The sequence below is a fragment of the Nomascus leucogenys genome, chromosome 2 (genome assembly GCF_006542625.1).
Source record: "Nomascus leucogenys isolate Asia chromosome 2, Asia_NLE_v1, whole genome shotgun sequence".
Lineage (NCBI taxonomy): Eukaryota > Metazoa > Chordata > Mammalia > Primates > Hylobatidae > Nomascus > Nomascus leucogenys.
Window position 1 is genome coordinate 140,074,757 of NC_044382.1, and position 20,689 is coordinate 140,095,445.

The window sequence follows — 20,689 nt, forward strand, 5'->3', positions numbered from 1 at the left end:
ACTACTTTGTCTCACCTCCTCTGCTACAGCAGACAGTCCAGTCCAGCATCCTCTGAGCTAGTCCACCTTTTCATAGCCCTCAGACCTCTGAAGCTCAAAATGCCTTTCTTCTTTTGTCATGGCTCAGCAAACTCCTACTCACTCTTCAAGGCCCAACTCTACTACCCCCTCCCCTAGAGCAAAGCCTTGGCCCTCCCATCCCCAGGGAGAGTTAATAGTTCCCATCCACATGCCCTCCATCCCATCCCTTCCAGTTTTGCCTGGTGCCTCTGGCACAACCTGTTATCTCCTTGGTCAGACCCTGGCTCAGATTTACCTCTGTCCTGCCCAGACTCCACCCAGGCCAGGAACTGGGAGGTACAGGGGTCCTGGAGAAGCACCCACCCTCACTCAGGCACACAAGCACACACACCCACTCACACATACACTGGGCTTCCTTTCCTCCCACTACCTTTCACCTCACCTCCCACATCAGGTTTCTGCAAGCATCCTGCCTAAGTTCTCGGTGGGAGGTAAGTCTTGGAGCAGGGGTCTTCAATCCCCAGGCCACAGACCATGGCCTGCTAGAAATTGGGTTGCACAGCAGGAGGTGAGTGGCTTGCAAGTGAGTGAAGCTTCATCTGTATTTACAGCCGCTCACTATTGCTTGTATTACTGCCTGAGCTCCACCTCCTGTCAGATCAACAGTGGCATTAGATTCTCTAATTCTAGGATTCTAGGATTCCAGGAGTATGAACCCTATTGTGAGCTGTGCAAGCAAGGGATCTAGGCTGTACATTCCTTATGAGAATCTAATGTCTAATGATCTGTCACTGTCTCCCATCAACCCCAGATGGGACCATCTAGTTGCAGGAAAACAAGCTCAGGGCTTCCTTCACCATACATTATGGTGAGTCGTATAATTATTTCATTATCTATTACAATGTAATAATAATAGCAATAAAGTGCACAATAAGTGTAATGTGCTTGAATCATCCTGAAACCATCCCTGCCCTCCATCCATGGAAAAGTTGTCTTCCACAAAACCAGTCCCTGGTGCCAAAAAGGTTGGGGACTGCTGTCCTGGAGGGCACCTGCTCCCTCCTGCATCCTCAACCTCAACTCACTCAGTCAACTAAATATTTATTAAAAGGTCATGCACAGTGGCTCACGCCTGTAATCCCAGCACTTTGGGAGGCCAAGGTTGGGGGGATCACTTGAGGCCAGAAGTTCAAGACCAGCCTGGCCAACATGGCAAAACCCCATCTCTACTAAAAATACAAAAATTATCCCGGTGTGGTGGCAATCACCTGTAGTCCCAGCTGCTCAGGAGGCTGAGGCAGGAGACTTGCTTGAATCCAGGAGGTGGAGGTTGCAGTGAGCCAAGATCATGCCACTGCACTCCAGCCTGGGTGACAGAGCAAGACTCTGTCTCAAAAAACAAAAATACCTATTAAGAACCTTCTATATGCCAGGCATTGTGTTGCACACTAGGAAAACATTTTGAACAAACATGTAAAATAACTACAGGCTATAGCAGTGCTATCAAGGAAATAAAGAAGGCATTACAGTAGAGCATAAGGGATTCTCTTCATATATGGAATCTGGAAAGGCCTCACAGATGAGGTAACATTTAGGCAGGGAACTGATGTGGTAAGATATCATCAGTGCAGGTATCTGGGGGGATTACATTCCAGGCAGAGGGCACAGGAAATCCTAAGGCCCTAGGCAAGCAGTGACTGAAGTGGTATAAGTGAGGTAGCTGGAAGTAGTAGATGAGGTCATCAGAGAGATGTGAAGGAGAGAAGGCTGTGTTGGCCCTTGTGAGCCATTGTTCCACGGATAGCAGGACTGTGCAAAACCAAACACCGAGGGAGCTGAGAAGCCAAAGACAGAGGTTGACAAATCCATTTTCTCAGAGAGAAATATATAAGGGGGACTTACGAAGAGAAGTGATGTCTCAGGTGGCTGCAAGACTGAATCCTCACACCAGTCTCCCAGAAAGTATCCTTTATGTAGCAAGCACGTAAAACGTGCAGCTGGTCCCGTCTTCAGACTTTCTTGCCAAGACTCGTGACCACTGGAGAGGTTAGATAAGCATCTTTATGAAGAGTTTTCTATTCTATAGGCATTGTTTAAAGAACTTGCTGATGAATATCTTGGCATCTAGGGGTCAAATATTGGTCATTTTGGATCAAGTGGCCTAGAACAGTGGCCCACACCTGTAATCCCAGCATTCTGGGAGGCCAATGCGGGAAGATCTTTTGAGGCCAGAAGTTCGAGACTAGCCTGGGCAACATAGCAAGACCCCCTCTCTACAAAAAATAAAAATGAAAAATAAATTAGCCAGATGTGGTGGCATGCACCTGTAGTCCAAACTACTCAGAAGGCTGAGGTGGGAGGACCCCTTGAGCCCAGGAGTTCGAGGCTGCAGTGAGCTATGGTCTTGCCACTGCACTCGAGCCTAGGCAACAGAGTGAGACCCTGTTAAAAAAATAAAAAAAAAAAAAAGCATCATTCTTGCCACGCAACAGGCTGTTCTCCTACAGCCATGGTAAGGACTTTGACTTTTACTCTGAGATGGGAAGCCAGAGGAGCGGCATGACCTGGAATTATGTTTTAACTAGGATCACATTGTCTGCTGTATGGAGAATAGGCCTTAAGGGGCAAAGGTAGATGCGGTGAAACCAGTTAGCAAGCATGACTGCGTTCATCCCTAATTAATTCCAAACTAGCCCACTCTCCCCAGTCCAGACGCCACTGTCTCATGCTGAACAGTGTAATGGCCTCTGCCTTGTCTCCCTGTCTCCTGCCTGGCCCCTCCCTCAATCCTTTCTCTACATAACAGCTAAAGGAGGTTTTTCAAGTGCAGTTCCCTGTCAATCTTGTCTATTACAGTTTCCATGGCTCCTCACTGCTCTTAGGACAGAGTCTAAATTCCAAATCCCAGCTCACAGGGCCGCATGAGGTACCCAGCCCCTGCTGGCCTCTGGACAACTTGTGCCTCTGTAACTCTCATGGTGCTTATCTGTAAGATCAGCCCCACCAAACTCTCCTCAAGGCTCTTGCGGGCTTCCTTGACCCTCCAAGGAGGTTGAAACACAAATGGAGTCCTTTCTGGTTCTCTAAGTGACAAGTTTGTTATTTGACACTTTTCTCCTAGAGAACCAAAGAAAGGGGTGAAGGTAGGCGGAGCCCAGATGCAGCTTCAAGCCAGCCCTCCCATCATAGCCAAGGACTCAGCCCCTCTAGGGGGTGCGCTAGCTTGGCCCTGGGCTCACAGCCCTTGAACCGCCGAGTTGGATGGGTGGGGGCAGTGTTGTGACTTGCACCGCACCATGATGCCCAGAAGCCTGGGCTGTGGGCCCTGAGTCCCTCTGCCCCACCTGGGGAGTGCCCCACCTCTCCTCCACCTCTGGGTGCCCCTGCCCAGCTATGTGCACTCCAGTGCTATCCTGGACAACTCATTCTTACCCAACTTCGTGTCTTGCACCCCAGGCCGACCCCTGACTTGCTTTTCACGTAACTTCCTGGTTTATCATTTTCTCACAGAATAATCTGTCTTTCTAACAGCATCCCCACAGCACCTCTGAATGGAGGTGGAACCTCTAAAAAGGTTTAAGGGTAGTGAAGAGGTATCTCTAGTAAGCAAGCACTGTCTTCCTGTGTCCCTTCTACCACAAGTGGGAAACTATCTGGGTCCCCGCAGAAACCAAACCTCAACTTTGCTAGTGTCTGACATAGATCCATTTGCGGCTGGAATGCAGAGGCTAGCAATCCCAGGAGAGGCTGCTAGAGACCTCACTGGGTCCTGCAGGGTCTGGGGTCAGTCTCAGCCATGTGGGCTCAGAAACCCCATTAACCAGCCCTTAAGTGGGTCTATCAGACCCGGTGAGCCAAGCTCAGAGGCTGATGCACCACCCCCAACACACAACGTGCGCACACACACACACACCAGCTTCACTGACAATGGCTGCAGTGCAAGAACCCTCAGCTGCCGTCCGGGGTGTTCTTGGTCTGTAATTGCATTTTCATGGGAAGCTGGAGCACACCCGCAGTCTCAGAAGAAGGGAAGGGAGTTGGGTAATAACTATTATGGGAGCTAATGTGTTCCAGGCCTTCATCTCCAAGCCCTTAGTGAACGATATGATTGTTTTTAATCCTTATACCAACCAGAAAGGAAGTATGGTTATTATCCCCATTTTATGGATGAGCTCAGAAAGGTTAAAAAACTTGCCAAGGTCACACATACTCTAGCAAATCTCCATGGCAAGGGCAACCAAAGCAACGGCACATACCAGTCTTCCATGGAGAGTGTTGCCTGCCTACCAATGGTTTAGTGACCCTGACCAAGCCATTTCTGAAGGGTGCTGATCTGTTTCCACTTGGCAAGGTCCCCAGAACAGCCCACAGTGCAGGGTCAGCCTTACCAACTTTTTGCATGGGGCATGGAATGGTGGAAGCTGGGCAAAGTAAAGGTGAGCCCTGAAGCTTTGGATCTGAGTGTGGACTAGGCTGGTGCCACAGCACCTGATCACCAACCCTGATATGCATGAACCTACCACCATGCCTGCTTGACTCACTCCTTTGGTCATGATCCCGGCTAAATGGGTCATCTCCACCACTCACTGACCCTCCGTGGTTCCAGGAACTTGCTGAGAGACAGCCTGGACTGGCCCCTTCCCAGTCCCCAGGGCTCTCTCTCCAATTGCTGGAGACTGTCTCATCACCCAGAAAGAGATTTCTGGGTGGAAGCAGTCTCTTACTCCTCAGTCCTGTCACCCTGTGCCTTCCCAGCCAGTGTTCCTGTCCACTCTCTTGCCTGCCCCTGAGGCACCACCCCTCAAGGCCCTGTCCTAGCTCCTCCATTCCTCCCCAGATGCTCATTGTCTAGGGTGGTTTGTGCTGTTTGTGCTGTCTAATAACCACATCCCTTCTAAACTGTCCCTACCCTCCTTTTGTGCTCTTACCCCAGCCACACCGGACTTGTTCTGGAAGGACAGTGATCAGAGGCCACCTGGCCCAGTCAAGGAGCCACTCCTCCCCTTCAGGCTCAGTCTGAAGCAAGCTGCCCTGTTAGGGCTCCACTCTGGTCTGTCTACTTCCCAGGCGGGTGCCATCTTCAACAGCTGATTTCTGCTTATCTCAGCAGGACGTCAGCTTTCCCATCAGTTCCGTGAGCATGCTTGCAACCAGGAACCCTGACTGGCTCTGCTGTCACAGCAAGGGCCTCAGGAACTCTGCAGTTATGACCACTCCCAAATAGGTGTCTCCAGCCCAGACCTAAATATTCCCTACTTCCGAACCTTAAAGACAGACATTTCTGAGACCCATACCCCAATTTCTTACATCTGTAAACAACCTACTGATGCATTCCTCTTCTTCTTCTTCTTCTTCTTCTTCTTCTTCCGCTTCTGCTTCCGCTTCCGCTTCCTCTTCCTCTTCCTCTTCGGCTTCTAAATATTGATTTTAATTACTTAGAAACAACACAATTTCGTACCAAATGTTTAACAAGCATCTTTGCTAAAATGTGAAATCAGCATTATTTGCATCCAATCAGCTACATAAAACTCACCAATTTTTCATCTGACAAAAGGTAGTCAAAATCCCAAAGAATAAGGGAAAGACTACTCATTAAAGGTCATGTTCACTAATCTAGCACCGTAAGTCCTGTCTTAGAACCTCCCAAGTGGCTGAAAGGAAGATATGGAAAGAGATAAGGATGTCGGAAATATAAGGGTAACGTAACAAGAAAAACCCAAAATTGTATTTGAAAAAAAATACCTTCTCCCAAATTGAGAGGGAGCCAAGAGACCAAAGAGTGCCTCACACAAGTCCAGCTTGGTAAGCAAATGAGTTTATGAGAACTTACACACGAGGCATTCCTGGATGGCAGCGGGACAGCTTTAGAGATCTGTGCCGCCTCCCATCCCTAAGCTGCTTTTAAGCTAATTTTCTGGCTCTTTGCTTCTTCTGTGTGTGTGATGGGACTGTTTCCCTTGGTAGGTTCTCAGCCATTCTCTGGGATGTTTGGGTCCTCAGGGTCATTTGCTCCTTGGCTGGGTACCATGGCCTTGGGTCATCACCTGGTCTTCAGAGTTCAGGCAGCGGACATACACCGTTTTGAGTCACCTGGTCGAGGAACCTGTCATACTTCAATTTATCCCATTCCCCAGCTCTTATATTCTTTCCATCAACCTTGCTCGAGAGTCCCTGAGCAGGAAACGAGGAGAAGACCTATAGAGGTCTATAATGTATAGCCACAGTTTGTGGATACAGGCCACTTCCATGGTATACATAAGAGCATAAAAAGCAGAAGCTAACTATAATTATGATGCCTATTAGCAAAACATAATTCCAGCAATAGGTAAGGTGTGTACCTAATTTAAAAATGAGTCAAAGTAACCTAACTGAGCTATATCATGGATCTGAGTCAACAAATGATTTAAACCATCTGTAATATCTTTATCAGAGAAATAACAGGTAGTGCCTATAAGCATGTATGTTGTTGGGTCTCTGTCATGTTGGCAATTTCGCCTCCAGGTAGAGGCAGTCCCCAGTGAGACTGATTGCCTATTGATGCTGTTGAACCAATCATTCCAGTTCTGTTGGGAGAAAGGCAGAATATTCCAAGGCATACCATTATCATTTGACAGGGGGAGGTATCCCTACACCCAGTAACAGGGCTGGTTGTTGACTGTTGCTGCAACTGCAGCCCAGTCCAGGAAGACATTACTAGCTACCATGGGTAGCAGAAGCTGTAGCCTTTGGGCATAAACACAGGCGTTTAGTAGAAACCCTGATAGGTGTATCTATTCCTTGTAACTTAATTATTACTAACATAATCTTTTTTCCCATTGGCCCTATTAGGGCAGCTGCCCTGGGCCTCGAGCCTGGCTTACAGTACTATATAGGGTTTCCTTCCACAGGGGTGGGCATAAAGCCAATTGGTAAATTTCTGGCCTTGCCTTTGCTATCCACATTACAACGCATCTAGCAGGTGTTGGTGTTGCTGCATGTTGATAACGTCAGTATCTTGGATCTCCATCAAGGAGCACGGCTGGGACCATTTCCCCTCAGTCAGTCTTCATGGTGTCCTCCAGCACTATAAAATGGATCCAGTATGGATCCTTAAATAACCTGGCAGGGGATCTGTCACACTACATAGGTAGTTTTTAACTTGTGGCCCCATTTTTGCCCTAAGGCAGCACTGGGTCTAGCCAAGACGAAAATCACTGAGGTTGGAGATGAAAACAAAAGCCTTTGGTTGAGATGGTAAAGGAGGCCCTCAAGAGTGGTGGAATCAGTGTATCCAGAAGGCAGTGCTGGAGTCGGCCTCATGAACTAGGGGGATTTTTCTCGGCATTGCCCTTTTTCATTTCGTCAAGCGTTTTATCCAGGTTTCGTGTGGCATAGTTCTGAGCCAGATACATTCCAATCACATTGCCAAAGTAAATTCAAGCAGGAACTGGAGCATGATGTCGGCAGGGAGGATGGCGAAGGCAGGGAGGGCGCAAAAGGCGGCTGCAGCTCTTCGGGCTGGTCTGAGACTCTGCACTTTTTTTTTTTTTTTTTTTTTTGAGACAGAGTCTCACTCTGTCTCCCAGGCTGGAGTGCAGTGGCGCAATCTTGGCTCATTGCAACCTCTGCCCCCCAGGTTTAAGCAATTCTCTGCCTCAGCCTCCCAAGTAGCTGGGATTACAAGCGTATGCCACCACACCTGGCTAATTTTTGTATTTTTAGTAGAGACGGGGTTTCACCATCTTGGCCAGGCTGGTCTTGAACTCCTCACTTCATGATCCACCCACCTCGGCCTACCAAAGTGCTAGGGTTACAGGCGTGAGCCACCACATCCAGCCTCTGCACTCTTATATTGGCTTCCCTTCTTTCCTGTTTTACTCTTCCCAGTCACTTATTCCTGTTCCTTTGGATCCATTCCCAAATAAATCACCTACACACAAACTCTTGACTCAGGCTTTGCTTTCAGGAGGAAACCTGGGCTAAGACAGTCGACATAAGAGTGGTCCTAGAAGGCAGACCTGCAAGGAAGGGATTCACAGCCGTGATGGCTCTACTTTCTACAATGGAGTCATGGCCCTGATAGGAAACATATGGAACCCTGGAACAAAGAATGGGAACATTTGAGTAGATTAATGCGAGAATTTTGAATTCTTGGATTCTCCTAAACCTTCATGGCCAGCAGAAGCAGCTATCTTTCTCCTGCTATATGAGACAAGCCTCTCCTTGCCTGGAATCCTGCCAAGACTCCTCCTAAGGCAAGTGGCCCCAAAGATGATGCTTATTCTCCTCGATATCCCCTACCTCCCTTCATTGCCTGCAGACCAGTAACTAGGGTTAGGTCTCAGCACAGCCTAAGTGTGGAGAAATACAGTATTATAAGCAAATAGCATACACACTGAAAAAATTACAGGACGTATGTTGTGGCAGGAACAGGGATAATAGGGGTGTGAGGAGACGGTTGTAAGAATGTATCAATCTGGGGGCACTCTCATTATTCAGGGATTAACGTCCAATCAAGGATACATAAAACCATTTTCATATGCTTCTGAGATGCTTCTTTCAAACTTGGACACAATTACGACCTTTGGAAATGAAGTAAAGACGCCAGAACTTCCTTGGCAGAATACTGAAGGAGTCAGAAGGCTCAGAGGGATTAGTATGTTAGATTGTAGTTATTATGCAAGACCAGAGAACATACTAGAAGACTACATTCCCATGGGAAGTCCAGAGGCCACTCTTTTCACCGAGGCAACACAACATGTAAAGGTGAGGAATTCTTAGTGTCAGGGGGGATGGTAGGACTCTGGAATTGCAGAGACCAGATGCGTAACAATCAACAGAGGCAGGGTAGATATAAAAATTACCACAAAACGGCCGGGCACAGTGGCTCACGCCTGTAATCCCAGCACTTTGGGAGGGCAAAGCGGTCAGATCACGAGGTCAGGAGATCGAGACCATCCTGGCTAACATGGTGAAACCCCGTCTCTACTAAAAATACAAAAAATTAGCCGGACGTGGTGGCAGGTGCCTGTAGTCCCAGCTACTTGGGAGGCTGAGGCAGGAGAATGGTGTGAACCCGGGAGGCGGAGCTTGCAGTGAGCCGAGATTGCACCACTGCACTCCAAACTGGGCAACAGAGCGAGACTCCGTCTAAAATAATAATAATAATAATAATTACCACAAAACCAAAGTGGCAGCTAAGTGCTTTGACCCATAGGGTCTATCTATGGCAATGGCTAATAGACCATAGTGTCCCTAGGAGTTAACTAAATTGGCAGATGACTGAGTATTACTTGATTGTAACAACAGCAATCCCCAAAATCAAGAGCTTATGAGCAGAAGGCAGATGACAGCTGCCATAATGGAAAATAGTATTTCCTCATAAATTTCCTTGATCTAGGCCAGTTCTCAGGCTCAGAGTCTACTGATTTAAGGAAAGGCCAAGACTTTTTATAGAAGAGCCCTCCAATGCTGCCAAAGCTATACAAGATAATTATTTCCCCAATCTTTCCACATGAGGGATCTGTGGCCTTTTATCATAGTAACTCTGGTCAGGGGGAAGAAAAAGAACCAGGCTTTCAAAGGCTATTGGGTACAGAGTATGAGCTGGCATCAATGCTGGGGGGAAACACTATCATGGTCCCCCCATGACAGAGGCTCATGAAAGTCAGGTAAATGGAGTACTCTTGCAAACACATCCAGAAGTCAGAAGATCCACACTGTACTAATTTCCTTATCCCTAAGTAAATAACTAGGACAGATGTTCCAGCAACTGGCAGTACCCTAACATTTACTCCCTATTTTATTAAGAGCCATTAAGGTAGGAAGGGCCAAATGAAAGCCCCTGACACTTACCCTCACCTTTCTTACTGATTTATTAAATGAGAAGTAAAACCACATCCCGGGTGGTATTGCAGAGATTAATTTCAACATCAAACATTTTCTTCTCAATATCCTTCAGTCAGGAGGATGAAAAACTGTTTGCTTTTATGTGGGAATAATAGCAGTACATATTCACTCTCTTGCCTCTGGGCTATGTTAGTTCTCCCCTCTGCACAACACAGTATCTAGCGACTTTGATTGTCTCAATATTCCATTGAACATCATGGTAGTCCACTGTATTGACGACCTAATGCTAATTTGACCTAGTAAGCAAGAAGAAGCAAGAACTCCAGATGTCCTAGTAAAGACACATGCATGCCAAAGGATAGCAGATAAAAATATGAAGATTCAGGGCATTCATATTGTTCAACTTTTTTCTTACCTTTTTGTTCTAGAATAAGTTGAATGGATGTAAAAGTAGACAAACTAGTAAAATGAATCCCTAGAACCACTATTCACAGCCCATATTATTTCATCTATATCCCCGCCAACTTCTTCTATCCCATATTATTTTGAAACAAATGGGTAAAGTTATCAGGGATCAGTAGTCATGCCAGGTTATCCCCTGTAAAGTAAAGACAAGTTGTTGAGCTCTCTATCCTCCAGCACTAAGGCATAGCGCTTGGTGGAGTATTCCTCTGACCCATCTATTGGGTGCCCCTGAAGGCTTTCAGTTTCGGGTGAAACCCAGAGCAGGAGAGAGCTGTACAGTGTGTCCAACTAGAGTACAAGCTTCTCTACCATTTGCTTCATATAATCCAGCAGATACAATGGGGCTAGAGGCATACATGATGAATAAGGCTGCAGGGCAGAGTCTCTGACATGCCCTAATGAAAGAGTTTCAGCACAGATCTCTAAAGTTCTGGAGCAAGGCCATGCAGCAGAGAGAGATTCGACTTTTGAAAAGCAGCCGTTTGGCCCCAATAAAAACCGAGAGCCTAGCAATGGGACATCAAGGGTCTATGCAACCAGAGATACCCATTGTAAGCCGGGTATTGTCAGAGTCTACCAAGTCATAAGATTAGGTAGGTTTAAGCCAGGCATGGTGTCTCACACCTGTAATCCCGGCACTTTGGGAGGAAGCTGAGGCCAGAGAATTACTTGAGCCCAGGAGGCAACATGGCAAAACCCCATCTCTAAAAAATACAGAAAAAAAATTAACTGGGTGTGGTGGTGTTTGCCTGTAGTCCCAGCAACCTGGGAGGCTGAAGTAGAAGGATTGCTTGAGCCTAGGGAGGTTGAGGCTGCAATGAGCTGTGACTGTGCCACTGCACTCCAGCCTGGGTGACAGAGTGAGACTCTGTCTCAAAAAAAAAAACAAAACAAGGCAGACTTATCAGCAACCCATCATATAATAATAGAACAGCAATGGTAAATTCAGGATCAGGACTAAGCAGGTCAATAGGGTGCATGTAAGTCAACAAAAGGTGGCTCAGACTCCTATGACACCTACCTCAGCTATCGGCTATACCAACCCTTCTGTTTTAGCTCAGACCTACAGCCTTAGTGGGTAGTTCTCTGCAACCAACTGATGGAGGGGAAAATAGCCCTGACTCACAGATGGATTAGCTTTACTTTAAAATATATATATATATATATATATATATATATATATATATAGTTCCTGTAACATAGCTCCATTTAGGGGGTAGCCCTAAACAACTTTGAGGGGAAATTCCCCCAGTGGGCTAAGCTGTAAGCAGTATACTTGTTCATTCATTTTGTATGGAGGACAAAACAATTCCAGATAGAGGTTTACATACACTTGTGAGCAATGGCAAATAGTCGAGTGGTACCTGTTCAGCCCTCACTTATGTGCAATCTGGAAGTGCAAGCAGTTGACCAATGGAGACAGAACTAGGAAACAAATACCTCCTCATTCTATATGGCTCTTTAGAAGCCCCCAGTGGGATTAAACCTCAGTAACCCATAGCAATGGGGATTGAGACAAGGCTGAGGCGAGGAGAAAGAGCAAGGCACTTGTCTCTGGTGCAAATTTAAGGAGGCACCAAGAAATTCAGTAACCAAGATTAATTATATTTTAATGCAATATTTTTAAAAATAGAAATTAATGCAAATACCCATGATGAACACAGTATCAAAATTTTAAATAAAGACAGGCTCAGTATTGCTAATTTTCCCTTTATTCTTAGGCTCGACTAGGGCTCTACACAACACTGTTACTGATCTTGGTCATCGCCAATAACCATCTCAATTTCACAGTCTATGTTGGCTTTCCCTCCCTCTCTGTTCACTCTCCTCCCTAGTCCTTCACTTCTGTTTTATGGTATCACTACTCAGAAGAAACGACCTTATGTATGTTCTTGTCTCCAACTTTGCTCTATTATGTGGGGTGGAGTAGGGAGATGAAACCCAAGCTAAGTAAGATAATGACCATAATATATCATTCGAAGAAGGATACTTGTGAAAGGGAGGCTCTATTAATAATTTCACTGGATTAATAGGCATAAATCAGAGCTGTCCTAGCACATCAGGATGTATAGTCTTATTACAGGTAGGAAACTGAGGTTCCAAGGGGGTGGGAAGTCCTCCTAAGAGGAGGGGTCTGACTGGAAGCTACACAAAAAGAGGCAGAAATGTCCCTCCGCCTCTTAATCGGGGCCTGGGAAAACAAACACACTTGTGCAAAATCTCCAGAGGTGAGCTCTTCACCCTGTCAATTTTATCTGCCTCGTGAACCCCAGGGCTCAGGCTCCAGGCCCGGGCTAGCTCACACAACAGCAGAGGGTCCTTAGGTCGGGGCACTGAGCCAAAAAAAGGGAGTCTGTGGTCCCTGCTTTGCTTACCCTGCCGGGACTGAGCGCCAAATCGGATCTCCTCCTCCTCTCTCCCTCCCTCCCTCTGTTCCTGGACTGGGGGCAGGCCCTTCAGCAAACAGAAAGCCTTCCAGTCGGAGAAAGCTCTGGCAGCCTGCCGCGATAAAGGGCCCTGGGGGCGTGAGGAGAGCAAGGGGCTCAAAATCAGAACCCAGCGTGACAACAGTGCCTCCATGACTGTGCTCCCGTAACGCGCAGGCTCCACGTCCTGGCGCCCGCCCGCCCATGGACCCGGCGGGGGCTTCCAGGCTGGGCTCAGCCATTCCGCCGGCGTGAGAGGGAGGAAACTCGCCTCCCGGCACTCGGTTGTCTCCTCCCCCCGCCCCTCCCTCCGATCCGGGCCCATCTCTGACGTAGTGTGACCTTGCTCATCCCTTCCAGGCTGTGGGCCTGTTTTCCCTGTGCAAGATGAGGGTCCTGGCTGTCCTGAGGACGCTGTCCGGGCGCCGCCATGGGTGACCGAATTCAGCTCTGCTAGGATTGGTGGGAAATGAGCTCCCGGTCGGCGTGCGCCAGCCGCCTGAGCGAGGCGCCACGGGAGACGGCGCGCTCCTGTCGCTTTGCCGCCCCCAGAAGTTTCTCGGAAACCGACTCCACTGACTCGCCCCTCCGCGCCCCACGCGTGGCCGCCTAAGCTCAGCCTCCAGATTGGAGGAGACCGCGGAGGGAACCCTGCTGGGGTCTGGGCCCGGGGCGACGCGGCCCGAGCAGGTCGAGGGCCGACCCCTCCGAGACTTGCTCTCCCGCCTCGGCTCCTCCCTTGCGCCCGCCCTCCCACGTGGGGCCCAGGTCTGGGAATCAGCGCTCGGGGGTGGCTGGGGACAACCGAGAACGAGCTTCTTCCCTGGCACGCGGGCGGAATGGCTGAGCCCAGCCTGGAAGCCCCCGTCAGGTCCTTGGGGGCGGGCTGGCGCGCGAAGCACAGGGCGGAGACAGCCAGGAGCCCAGCCCCCCGGGCTGGGCCGCTCTCCCGTTACCCGCCCCGGGCCAGGGATGGGTGTGTGGTCCCAAGTGTACAGTGGCATCAAGCTCGGCGCGGAGCTCCCAGGAACGCTCCAACGCCCTCAGCCTGTTTCCCAGGACCGGCCCCCGGCTGCGCGCCCCAATTTCCAACAGCCTGCCTGTCCCCCGGGAACGTTCTGACATCCTTGGGGAGCGCCCCAGCTACACGACACTGTCCCGAGAACGCTGTCATCACCCGTAGTTGCAAGTTTCGGAGCGGCAGTGGGAAGCATGCGGGACTACGACGAGGTGATCGCCTTCCTGGGCGAGTGGGGGCCCTTCCAGCGCCTCATCTTCTTCCTGCTCAGCGCCAGCATCATCCCCAATGGCTTCAATGGTATGTCAGTCGTGTTCCTGGCGGGGACCCCGGAGCACCGCTGCCGGGTGCCGGACGCCGCGAACCTGAGCAGCGCCTGGCGCAACAACAGTGTCCCGCTGCGGCTGCGGGACGGCCGCGAGGTGCCCCACAGCTGCCGCCGCTACCGGCTCGCCACCATCGCCAACTTCTCGGCGCTCGGGCTGGAGCCGGGGCGCGACGTGGACCTGGAGCAGCTGGAGCAGGAGAGCTGCCTGGATGGCTGGGAGTTCAGCCAGGACGTCTACCTGTCCACCGTCGTGACCGAGGTGGGTACCAGGCGGAGACCGGGGACCCGGGAGTGCCTGACCCTCCCTCTGCGTCAGCACCCCTTGAGACTCCCTGCGCACTGCCCGGGTCAGCGCTCCCCTCCCCCTCAAACCTGCTGTTCATACTTCCAGCAACGGGTGTGCACCCCAAGAAAGAATAGAAGTCACTTGAGGCACATTCCTGGGTCGTTTCTGTCCAATAAGGAGGTGATGGAGAAGGGAGTTTGTCACCAACTGTCTTTTCATTTCCGATTTTCACAACAAATGAAGTTTCCTAAGAACCTAGATGTTCAGCTTTGGGGGAAGCGCAGCCCCAGGCTACCCAGACGCACTGCCTGAGTCACCTTCCTGCCAGGCATGGGAGGAGGGGTGTGAGGGACCTTGTTACTGGGCAGGGCGAGGCCAAATCTTGTCTGTTCCCTGGCCACAGACTTCTGGAGGCATCAGGAGGTGTACTGCTGTACCACATACTTGTGAGGTTTGGGGTCCTTTCCTGAGGCCCCAGTTTCTCTAAGACAGCAGATGGCCTCCTGAGGCTCATTGGGTGCAGGGAAGCACAGAAGGCGAAAGCCCAGCTGGAAGCCCTGGCCCTCAGGGACCTCTCTGAGCACAGGGTCAGTTGGCAGTCAGGGGCTGTAGCCCCTCAGCACCCTGCGTGGTTAGCGGCAGGTTTTCTAAGTTCCAGGAATGAGGATGCACACACACTTCTCCCGTTTTTGCTGCTTCACGTCTGGTAAGGACCTGGGTCAGGATACACCTTTCTTCTGAGGAGAGCACCCTCATGGAGCCGTTGCCTGCTATTGGTCAGGCAGGTAGGATTTCCCTGCTGCTAGTCCCGCCTCTGCCTTGTGCTCCTCCCAAGAAAAACCTGAGTGGCCTCTGCTAGTCCCTTATCTCTTTCCCTCAGCACAGTATAGCAGTCATCAGACATTGTGTCTGGCCTTGTGCTGAGGTGTGGATATCTGGGGTGCGGAGCCTGCCCTCAGATGCCCATGGGGCACACTGGCTGTGTTACTGAGAAGGCTAACATTAACCCTGGTTAGCAATAGGCTTCTGGAACCCAAATTCAAGTCCTGCCTTGCTTGCTATGTGACCTGGGATAAATAAATCGCCCTCTCTGTGGGACGATAAGTGGAGGAAATACTCCAAGAAGGGGTGATATGATTTTAGCTGAATCTGAAAATGTAAGCAAGACCTGTCTAGGCAAGAATATGGGAAATTCAGGGAATGGAGTTCTCATATATCAGAATGGCTGGAACTCAAGGGATGACAGATATGACAAATGAGACTAGAAATGGCCACAAGGGCTAGTTCATAGTGGCCTTCTATGTATACTGAGGAGCTGACTTTATTCGGAGGACAGTGAGAAAATGTAAGCATTCTAAGGCCAGGTTCGTGCTTTTGGAAAGAGCTCACTCTAGCTGCTATGATAAACAAGAAGACCAGTGAGGAAGTTTTGAAACTCTTCTCTGCAAGAGAATGGTGGCCAGCCAGGCATGGTGGCTGTGGAATCTGTGGCACCTGTGGGAAGTGGGCTCAGCCCAGGGACTGCCTTTGGATCCCCCAGCATTGGCACCATACCTACCCTGGGCCCTAAGGTGGCCACGCTTCTCTGGCTTTGCTTCCCTAGCAGGGGCTCTAGTGCTTGCCCACTCCCTGCCCACAGCATGGCCTGGGAGCAGCTAAGACGGGGGGCCAGCTCATCCCACGTCGATTCCTGGAAGCGTTATCAGTGCCTGTTGTGGAGGCCGGACCCACGAGCGGCAGCCTTCCCTGGCAGCTGGGCTGACCTGTCTGCTTTTCCATTGCTCACTGGTTTTGTTCACTGTAGGGTGTGAGGGGTGGGTAGCTGCTGGCCTCCAAGTCCATAGCTACTCATGTTGTGCGCTGTTCACAGGGACCTCTAAGGATGTACATCATCACACATTCACACACATGCACCAGGATTTGCTTTTTTTGGCAGCTTTTCCCTTCCTGGCTTCCTTTTTGAGTGGTGGGAGTAAAATAAAAAGCAACTAGGGGCTGGGCGCAGTGGCTCACACCTGTAATCCCAGTACTTTGGGAGGCTGAGGTGGGCAGATTACTTGAGGTCAGGAGTTTGAGACCAGCCTGGCCAACATAGTGAAACCCCATCTCTACTAAAAATACAAAAATTAGCTGGGAGTGATGGTGCACCCGTGTAGTCCCAGCTACTCGGGAGGCTGAGGCAGGAGAATCACTTGAACCTGGGAGGCAGAGGTTGCAGTGAGCTGAGATCGCACCACAGCACTCCAGCCTGGGTGACAGAGCCAGACTCTGTCTCAAAAAACAAACAAACAAACAAACAAAAAACCTGGGCTCTGGTGGTTGGGAGGAGGAGGGAAGGGAGCAAGTACCAGGGCGAGCAGGATGGATGGATGGATCTCCCCAGAGGAGCAGCGGCACACAGAGTTCTGGAGTCAGACTCAGTAGAGGGCCAGTTTTGACTCCACTGCCAACCACCTGGCTGACTCCAGGCAGGTTACATCACTGATGAAAACCTCAGTTTCCTTGTCTATAAATCGGGATACAAGCAGATGAAAAGAGGCTCAACATCACTAATCGCCAGGGAAATGCAAATGAAAAGCATAAGGAGGTACCACTTTGTACCCTTAAAAATAGCTACTACAAAAAAAAAAACAAAAAACAAAAAACACCCAGAAATCCACTTTGGGAGGCCGAGGCAGGAGGATTGCTTGAGGCCAGGAGTTCAAGACAGCACTGGGAAACATAGTAAGACCCCACCTCTACAAAAAAAATAAAAAATTAGCCAGGCATGAGGGCATGTGACTGTAGTTCCAGCTTCTCAGGAAGCTGGGGCAGGAGGATCACTTGAGCCCAAGAGTTTGAGGTTGCAGTGAGCTATGACCATATCTCTGCACTCCAGACTGGGTGACAGGGCAAGACCCCACCTCTTAAAAAGTGTTGTTGTTTTTTTTAAACACAGAAAATAACAAGTGTTAGTGAGGATGTAGAGAAATTGGAACCCTTGTTCATTCCTAGTGGGAGTGTAAAATGGTGCAGCCACTACGGAAAATAATATGGTGGTCCCTAAAAAAATTAAAAATAGAATTGCCATATGATCCAGCAATACCAATTCTGAATATATGTCCAAAATAATTGAAACAGGGTTTCAAAGAGATATTTGTACACCATGTCTATGGTAGCATTATTCACAATAGTCAAAAGGTGAAAGCAACCCAAGTGTCCTTCCACAGACAAATGGATAAACATAATGTGGTATATGCGTACAATGGACAATTATTCAGCTTTAAAAAGGAAGGAAATTTTGACACATGCTACAACGTGGATGAACCTTGAGGAGACTATGCTTAGTGAAATAAGCCAGTCACAAGACAAATTATTGTCTGATTTCACTTCAGGAGTAGTCACACTCACAGAAACAGAAAGTAAATGGTGGTTGCCAGGGACTGGAAGAAGGAAGGAGTAGGGAGTCGTTGTTTCAGGGGTATAGAGTTTCCGTTTTGTAAGATGAAAATAGTGTTGGAGATTGATTGCACAACAGTGTGAACGCTTCTGAACTGTACACTTAAAAATGGCTAAGATGGTAAACTGTATATTATGTGTACTTTATCTCAGTTTTCAAAATGGGGATAATAAGGGAAGCCACCTTATCTGAGTTGTTGGGAGGACTCAGTGAGATAATGCCCCATGCCCCATCTGGTGGTGGCCAGCACAGAGTGTGGCACCAGCAAAGAGTGTGGCACCAGCAAATGGGCTTCCTAGGTGGGTGGTGAGGAGTGGTAAAAGCAGGACCTCAGCACCTTCTTTGCCTTCTCCACTGGCTGGGCACAGTGGGCATGGTGGGAGCTGTTCTAAAGTCCAGGTTGTGGCCTGTGTAATAAGTGATGGGACTTGCTGGAGGCTGAGCCCCTCTCCCCACAGTGGCAGTTCCAAGGCTCAGAGAATAGAACACAAGTCCAAACCCATACTGACTTGGCCAGTGCCAGTGGACAGGGCCAAGCCCAGGGCCCCTGAGCAGGTTCTCTGCATCCCAGTTGACACAACACAGGTAGTGGGACTGTCCTCAGATTGTGTCTTTGCCTTACACTGCCGTGCCAGGATTTCCCAATGGGCATATCCTTGGGGACAGACAAGTCTGCCTGAACTGCCCCCCAACACCTCTTCACAGGAGGACAGGGTTAGCCAGGAACCAAGGATGGCATGCTGTGCTGTAGAAATGCCTTTCATAGTATGCCAGGAGGTAGCAATAAGGTGTCTGAGTTGGGGTTCGCATGAGTGCATTCGTCTGTGTGTGTACATGTATATAAGGTAGTTTCCTTCTTCAGGGGTTGATTGTGAGGTACAAGTTTTTCATCCTATGCAGTTACTAAGAGTCAAATTATTTTTCGTTTTTTTTTTTTTTTTTTTTTTGAGATGGAGTTTCATTCTTTATTCTTGTTGCCCAGGGTGGAGGAGCGCAATGGCGCCATCTCGGCTCACTGCAACCTCTGCCTCCCGGATTCAAGCGATCCTCCTGCTTCAGCCTCCCGAGTAGCTGGGATTACAGGGGCCTGCTACCACGCCCGGCTAGTTTTTTGTTTGTTTGTTTGTTTGTTTTTTATATTTTTAGTAGAGACAGGGTTTCACCATGTTGGCCAGGCTGGTCTCCAACTCCTGACCTAAGGTGATCCACCCGCCTCGACCTCCCAAAGTGTTGGGATTACAGGCATGAGCCACCGTGCCTGGCCATTATTTTTTAACTTTATTTTGAAATAACTTTTGATTTAGAGAGAAGTTTGAAAATAGTACAGAGATTTCACATATACCCTTCATCTAGCTTTCTCCGATGTTAACAATTTAAATACGCATTTTGCATTTATCCAAACCAGGAAATTAACATTGGTTACAATACTAATAACTGAACTACAGACTTTGTTTGAATTTCACCAGTTTTTCTACTACTGCCCTTTTTCTATTGTAGGATACCATCCAAAATCCCATGTTGTATTTAGTTGTCATGTCTCAGTCTCCAATCTGTGACTGTTCCTTAGTCTTTCCTTATCTTTCATGATCTTGACATTTTTATGAGTATTTTGATGAATGCTCCTCAGTTTGGGTTGGCATGATTTTTCTCACAATTAGATTGCGTTATGCACTTTTTGGTAATGATACCATAGAAGTGATGCATTCTCTGGGCATCATACCAGTGGGTACATGGTGCTGATGTGTCTTATTACTGGTGATGTTAACCTTGATCATTTGTCAAGTTGGTGTCTGCAGAATTTCTCTGCTGTAAAGGTAGTATTTTTTCCTCTGTCACTAATAAATATCTTAAGGGAGATTCTCCGAGATTATACAAAATCCTGTGTCTCCTCAAATTTCTATCCACTGATTTTAGCATTCATCACTAGGCCTTGACTGAAACAACTATTACTGCAGTTTGCCTAGTGATGATTTTGCATTTTCTGATTCCTTCAACATTCATTAATTGGAATTCTTCTGAGAAGAGCTTCCCCTCCACATCTATTTATTAATGTATGCAATTGTTAACTTATACCAGTACAGGTTCATACATACTTATTTTATTTCATCAGTTATAAACTAACGCTATCCATCTTTATTTTGTTGCCCCAGTTATTCTAGCTCAAACCAAGTTATTTTTCACTTTAAGGATAGAGAATGTAGATATCCAGGGCCTTTATCTGTCTCTGCAGTCAGGGCTAGAGAAGTCTGTGTTTACCCCTGCGGGAGGAGTGCCAGTCACAGCTCGTTGCTAAGTTTTCCATCAGGCAGCAGTTGAGCAGGAATGCGAGCAGGGACTGGTGGGACCTGGGCTGGGACTGAAGCTTCTGTTGGGGAAGGAAGCGCCCCAAGCAACCCAGAGTGTCTGATGCTGGGGTCCTCATCCCTGAGACCTACTGCAGGGGTCAGATCTCAGTCTCCATGGGCATGGCCCTTCATATATAGCCCTCAGGGCCAAGACCTCAGAGAGAAGAGGCCCTGCGTGTGAGGAAACCCAGCAGCCTCCTGCCCTGAGGCTAAAGGAGCAGGAAGGGCAACAAATGCCCTGCTCTGGAGAGGGCCTAAGTTCATCTGCAGGGCCACAGGGCAAGCAGCAGAGGCAATCCTGGCTCGTGGCCAGGGGCTAAGCATGGGCCGGCCTTTGCCTCAAGCATGTCCTCTTCTCCCATGGAGCATCATTAGGGTCTTGACCTTCCCATCAGTCCATGGGCTGGGAAAACTGAGGCAGTCACCTCTAAGCTGGATACCACTTCTGCCAGGTCTTGTGCTCCAGAGGCCCTGGGGGAACCTTGTGTATTAAGGACCAGCCTTCTTTGCAGGCCACCCGTGATCTAAGACAG

The 20,689-nt window shown here is 48.9% G+C and overlaps 1 protein-coding gene across 3 annotated transcripts in view; it reads left to right on the forward strand.

Annotated features, from left to right (window-relative positions):
- The first annotated feature begins 13,113 nt into the window (after positions 1 to 13,113).
- SLC22A4 (solute carrier family 22 member 4) overlaps positions 13,114 to 20,689 on the forward strand; it is a 50,256-nt gene continuing 42,680 nt past the window's right edge. For 2 of the 3 annotated variants that reach the window (XM_030818491.1, XM_030818494.1), the window contains exon 1: positions 13,114 to 14,345. In XM_030818491.1, the coding sequence (XP_030674351.1) occupies positions 13,580 to 14,345 (766 nt within the window). In that variant the 5' untranslated portion in view covers positions 13,114 to 13,579. The remainder of the gene's footprint in view (positions 14,346 to 20,689) is intronic. The other variant, XM_003259936.4, reaches the window with a different exon arrangement.